This window comes from Triticum dicoccoides, chromosome 1B, assembly GCF_002162155.2.
Source record: "Triticum dicoccoides isolate Atlit2015 ecotype Zavitan chromosome 1B, WEW_v2.0, whole genome shotgun sequence".
Taxonomy (NCBI): domain Eukaryota; kingdom Viridiplantae; phylum Streptophyta; class Magnoliopsida; order Poales; family Poaceae; genus Triticum; species Triticum dicoccoides.
In genome coordinates, this window is record NC_041381.1 from 474,720,782 (window position 1) to 474,726,738 (window position 5,957).

General features: G+C 49.5%; 1 protein-coding gene across 1 annotated transcript; it reads right to left on the reverse strand.

Annotated features, from left to right (window-relative positions):
• Nucleotides 1-312: 312 nt before the first annotated feature.
• LOC119342194 (probable E3 ubiquitin-protein ligase LUL4) lies at nt 313-5,951 on the reverse strand. Its single transcript, XM_037614038.1, has 4 exons — nt 5,694-5,951; nt 3,863-4,355; nt 3,642-3,769; nt 313-632 (listed from the first exon to the last, which is right to left on the reverse strand). The coding sequence occupies exons 1-3, from the start codon at nt 5,858-5,860 to the stop codon at nt 3,656-3,658; spliced, it is 774 nt and encodes a 257-aa protein (XP_037469935.1). The 5' UTR covers nt 5,861-5,951; the 3' UTR covers nt 313-632; nt 3,642-3,655.
• Between the last annotated feature and the right edge of the window lie 6 nt (nt 5,952-5,957).

Genomic DNA, 5,957 nt, shown 5'->3' on the forward strand with positions numbered 1-5,957 from the left:
GAATACTGTATACTCCCTCCGTCTCAAAATAAATGTCTTGAGCTTAGTACAAATTTGTGTTAGCCAAGCTGATCCAAACACTGTTCAGTAGCCTAGGAGAGCAGTAGAGTTCCCCTGGTATTTTTGTCCTCTTTTCACTGTTGGTTACGGCTCTGGCAGTGGGAGGAAACGGGGTCAACATCGTCAGAGACGGCGACCCCCAGGGTGTCGACTCAGTCCACACAGGATTCACAGGCAACGAATACATCCTAGTAGTATTAATTTCGGTCCTCTTGCTCAATCTCGCGATCAGCCAACTGAGCTTCTCCAGGATAAATAATAAGTGCGTGTTATTATTTATTTTTGAAAGAAAATAAGAGCATGTTATCAAAACAGGTTGCCGACACAAGTAGTAGCAGCAAAAAATCCACACCAATATGTACACGGATTCACAGGCTTTAGATGCTTTTACATGTTTGGGTATGCCCAATCTCCGCCACGACTTTACATTTGTACTGTACAATTCATACTCGTAATTCTCCAAAGACTTTGCCCGCTAACCAGAAACAAAAAGAAACTTCGGGAGCTGATGAAGCCCCATACACCATCATTTTTCAGCTTATTATTCACACATCCTCAGCATGAAGAGCAAACTGTCAAGCAGAAAAAAAATTAGACATTGTAAAATAAAAACTATTAGTACATGGATATAATTTTTCAAGACGGGTGATACAAGCACATAACCCCATCCCCCCACCCAGCCCCCGCGTCGTCCCCCTGGGGGCGGCTCGGGCGGAACCCTAGCCGCCGCCGCCGCCGACCCCACCAACGCCACCTCCCCTCGCCGCCGCTGGCAGCCGTCGCCGGGCAAAGCCCGCCGACGGCCGGCGGCGGCGGGATTCGCTCCCTTGCGTGCGCATCGGCTCTCCTCTCCCGCATCCTCCCCTGCTTCAACGACGACCCCTGACCCTTCTCCCTGGAGCCCCCCCGCTGCGCAGTGCCTCCCCTTGTCAACGTCGTGGCTGGCTCCCCGGATCCCCTCTGTCGTGGTCTAGTTGGGGCACCTCCTTGCATCGGCCTCCTCTGGCCTGCGGGGAAAGCGGCGGCTCCACTCAGATCCAGGGGCTCGCGCGGTACGGCTCCCCCTCGCTCGTTCGGCGGTGACTGGGCAGCCCTCGTCCGGCAGTTGCAGCAGCAGGTGGCTGCTGCTCCCTGATGGCCTGGGTCGTCGTCGCCTCCTCGTGGTGAGGCGGGCTGCTCGTTGCTGCCGTTCTCTCCGGCTGCGGGCTGCCTCCCCTTCGTCGGATCTGATGTCTCCTGCTGGCCATGCCAGCTTGTTTCCTCGGCACCCCCATGGCCCGGCTCTTGCCTAGATGTTGGGCTTCGGCGGTGGGTGGCCAATCTCCTCGGGATGCAGTGTGGAGGATGCAAATGCCGGGTAAAAGCTCAATCGACGGCGACACCTACGGGTGCCGTTTCCTTCCTGGAGGCGTCGAGTTGGCACTGCCGTCCTCTCCCCCTTGCTCTTTGATCCAGAGAGAAATCTCGGACCCGGGTTCCCCGAGTCCGGCGGTGTCGACGTCTCCACGTCAATTCCTCGTTGGGGGCATCGTCTTGGATTGTTCTGCTCTGGGCGGATCCGCCCCTTGCTGCTCCATCTTCACCTCGGTTAGGATCCTAACAAGCCTTTGTCCTAGGACACTCTGTTGGCGCTTGCCTGGACGTCCTGGGGTGGCCTAGACGACTTGCTACCCTTCGACCTCGGCGGCAGTACATCGGTACTGTGCCCTTCGGTCTCGGTGGCGCGTTGTCTTTCGGCTTCGCCGGCGGCACACCGGTGCCGCCACACCAACTCGGCTATCCGACGCCCTTCGTTCGTGCCATTGACGCTTCTTGGCATGCTCCTACTTCGATTATCCTTATGGACAGGGCTATGCATCATGGTGGCCCAGACGACGCTTGCGTGGATATCCTGGCGTGGCCTTGGCGGCAAGCTGCCCTTCGACCTCGGCGACGATACACCGGTGTCGTGCCCTTCGGTCTCGGTGGAGCGCCGTCTTGCGGCTTCGACGGTGGCACACCGGTGTCACCGCACGAACTCGGCTATGCGACGCCCTTCGTTCGTGCCAATGATGTTCCTCTGTGAGCTGCCGTTTTTGGTGCCTTTTTTCTCCCTAGGGCTTCTTGTGGCTCTTTGTTGATGGTGGAACGAGCTGCTCGGCGGAGCTTGCTCCTGAGGTGTTGGTTACCAGGGTTTTCGGTTTGGTCTCTGTGCCAACCTTCCCCTCTGTTTACTTCGTTCTTTCTCTAGTTTTTGGCTCTCCTCCTGGGCGCCGTCCTCTGTAATTTTCCTTTGCACTTTGTGTGCGCCTTCATGTATTTGTACTGACTGCCAAGTCACTCTTCGAGTTGGAATATAACAAGCGGTGGGGTTTGACCCCCCCGTCAATCTCGAAAAAAAAAAAAATTCAAGACGGTTTAAATTCACTCGATGTCTCTACAATGCGAGATAGTCAGACAGTTTGGTTTCTTGGACCAGAACTTTAGTGTGTCAATATAGGTAGGGAATGCAAAATGATGCTACAGCTTTGACGCTACCAAGTTATTTGCTTTGTCCAGATTCATTTTGGCTGCCCTTCTGACCCGCTAACTGGCACACTAAAAGATACACCACTCCTAATATGTAGTTTCGAGTTCAGATCCACCAAACTAAAGGAAACAAAGGTATTTCCTTGCAGTGAAAGAATGTTGTATGTACAAAAAGGTGAGCAAAAACTTACGTCTGAGTAAAGAATTAGGTCTTTCATGCATTTGTACCCACTTTGGAAAGGAGTCTCTAAATTCATAGCTTCGTATCAGCAAATGCAGCAATGGTGGGTCTGTAAGTTCTTATGGAAGACATCCCACCTAATTTGTTGAAATTTATATGAAGTAGTAACTATTCATGTAATTGCAGAATGCATAACACCCCCAATACCCGCATCTACTTAAATGTGTATAATCATCTACTAAGTTGGCATTCATCGCAAAAGTGATGTGTCAAATCAAGTCCCATATAAAATGACCATAAAGCGTTTAAGCTGGTTCAAGCCCGCTAGTGAGCTTTACACATCTTTCACCACATTAACCTCAGCAGGGTCCTCACACTAAGCAGCGAAGCATGCCTTTGTTCCATGGGTAACTAGAACAGAGTACACTTGGGTTGCAGTATGCCACTTACAAACTCCACAATGATGATGCACCACACAATTAACCAGGCCTACAAACCCAGTAACTGTGCTTTAATTTACGTGCTGAGCCTAAAAAAAATAGTAGGCTATTCTACCATGTATATTGGGAGAAACTTAGCCAGAGCAAGTCTAGTGTATTACAGAACTATAAAGTTAACTCCACACAGAAAAGATGTGTAATGTTATAAATTAACTCAATAAAAGGCATGTTACAAAACTTTGACGAGGGCTGGTTTCGACGAACCATGTCCTAGCTAATAGCTATACCTAGAAAACTACCAGAAACATCAAACACACATAGTTCAAGTGTCAAAATGATAGAGTTAATATTCATTACTAGATCACAACCAACAACATAACTATGCACTTTGAAAACTGATATTGTCTAGAAAGATATGAACAATAAACGACAGAATGCAGCAACAACCATACCAGCATAGTCTTCCTTATGGCTCAGAACTCCTAACTTTGATCTCCATTAGTTTCTCAACAGGCTGTCTGCATATGGGGCATTTATTTGATTGGAGCCTTAGAGCTTGTGCACATTCACTGCACATACACTGTACAACATAGGACCAATCAGATAACAATTAAGTAATGTAAGTGAGATCTGAGAAAGCAAAAGAACTACAGACTACAATGAATTATCTTACCAAATGCCTGCAAGGAAAAACAGCAGTGTCCCTTGGCTCTGTCAAGCAGATAACGCATTCTTTCCCCATGCCATCATCGTCAGCATCAGGAACATCAGCTTCCGTGGAGTTGACAATCCCATATATTTCTTTCAGTTCATAGCGCACACCATTAATCCACAATATTTGCTTGACAACTTTGACTTGAAGATCGTCGTTATGTTTCTCTATAACAGCAAGTGTAATTTGTGCCCGTGTGGAGTTTACTGTTTGACCACCTTCCTCTGGAGATGGAGAAGCTTCCGCATAAACTACCAGTGGGTATACTTCCTCTGAAGGATTTGAAAGCTCATCCAGAGAAAAGAATCCCAGATCAATGCCAGATCCAGAGGGCTGGACATAATTTTGAGCCAATCCTTTCTGGAAAGGTATCTTTGTTGGTGTCTGCAAGTCTGGATACACTGAAGAAAAATTGCAGTCTTTTCCTTCCTTGGCAAAGTAATGTATAACTAAACTGCAATACACAATCATAAGTATAAATATGGTCATTAAACACTAAAGAGAGCTGGAATATTAACCAGATTTGGATTTTATAATATTAACCAGGCTTGAATATGATCAAGCGAAAAGATACAATTTCACCTAGTAAAATGGATTTTATAACTTCTATAACAAGTCAATATGTCATGTAACCACACGAACTAATGTAATATGTTACACCTATGCTGCAGTAGTTCAAAAGGAACTACAATTACAGGTGATGTACAAACCCCGCATACAAAAATTTAAACATCTTAAATTTCAAATAACCCCTCCTTTTAGAGGGTTTCGGTTCAGATTTAGAATACACAAATCGAACAATCCTGTAACTCCATCATTTCTAATCTATCCTTCACATTTGATACAAAGGTGAATAAGAAGTCACTAATTCATGAGATTGAAAAGTTACCCTTCACTGCAAAGATTAAGAGCCTGTTTGGGACTGCTCTACTCCGTAAATTCCAGCGCCACTCTCAAAACCACAAACCAAACGGGGTAGCTCCACACTGCCCCACTCCGCAAAAAATTTGAATCTGGGGGATAACTCCGTGTTGTTCGTGTAGCTCTTCAGGAGGTGCTCCAAAAACTCTAGTTTCAGGAGTCCACATGGAGTTGGGACACTGCCACTAGTAAGTGGATAACGGTTTGTTTCTTTTGGCGGACCGGTACCCCACACGCACGCACGCACCCCCACCTTATCCGCGTATCCCTTCATTCTCCTCCACATCACGAACACGGCGCCGCTCCACACCCCTAGCGCCGCCACCGCCACGACGACAACGCCAGCGAGGCGACCACCGGAATGGATAGATCCAGTTCCTCCCACCCCCGGTTTCTCAGCCCCCCTCGAGCCTCCGAGCCACAGCCCAGCGAGGAGGGCCATGGCTGCCCAAGCTTCGGCGTCGGCCGGGCACACCACCGGCACGGTCAGACAACGAGCAGACAGCCACCCCGCAAAACCTGGTCCACGACCTTTCCCACCAAAATTTTGCATTCCTGAAGCTGGAGCTAACTAGAAGCTAAACTCTATGGTGGAGCTGCAACTCCTGGGTGGAACTGATCCAAAGTGGATTTGGTGGAGTGGAGCTGAATTTGGAAGGATGGAGCAGTCCCAAACAGGCTCTAAGCTTCACATAGATCAAGTTTGTGGTATCCAAATTCCAACAAGAGTTTAGCCTAAAATATGTGCTCTAGCCCCCCCAGGTAAACAAACCCCTACTACTACAGGTCAGCAAGTAGGCAGTAGCTACACAATTTAGACCAGGCAAAACAAATCTAGCCCTGATCTCAGCGTTGGAGACAGCAATCTGACCTGCCGTCGGTGACCGCGTCGAAGGTGAAGGAGACGAGGCGGCGGTCAGGGTCGGCGGCGTCGGGCACGAGGCGGATGGTGTCCTTGCGCAGGTTGATGTCGTTCTTCACCTTGAGCGCCTGCTGGTGGCCGACGAACTCGGGCGGGGGCCCCGTGAGCGCGGGCATCTGCGACGGCGGCGGCTGGGGCGCGGGGTGCCATGGGCCGTGGTACGCGTGCGGGGGCGGCGGGTGGTGGTGGTTGTAGTAGTACGCGGCGGCGGAC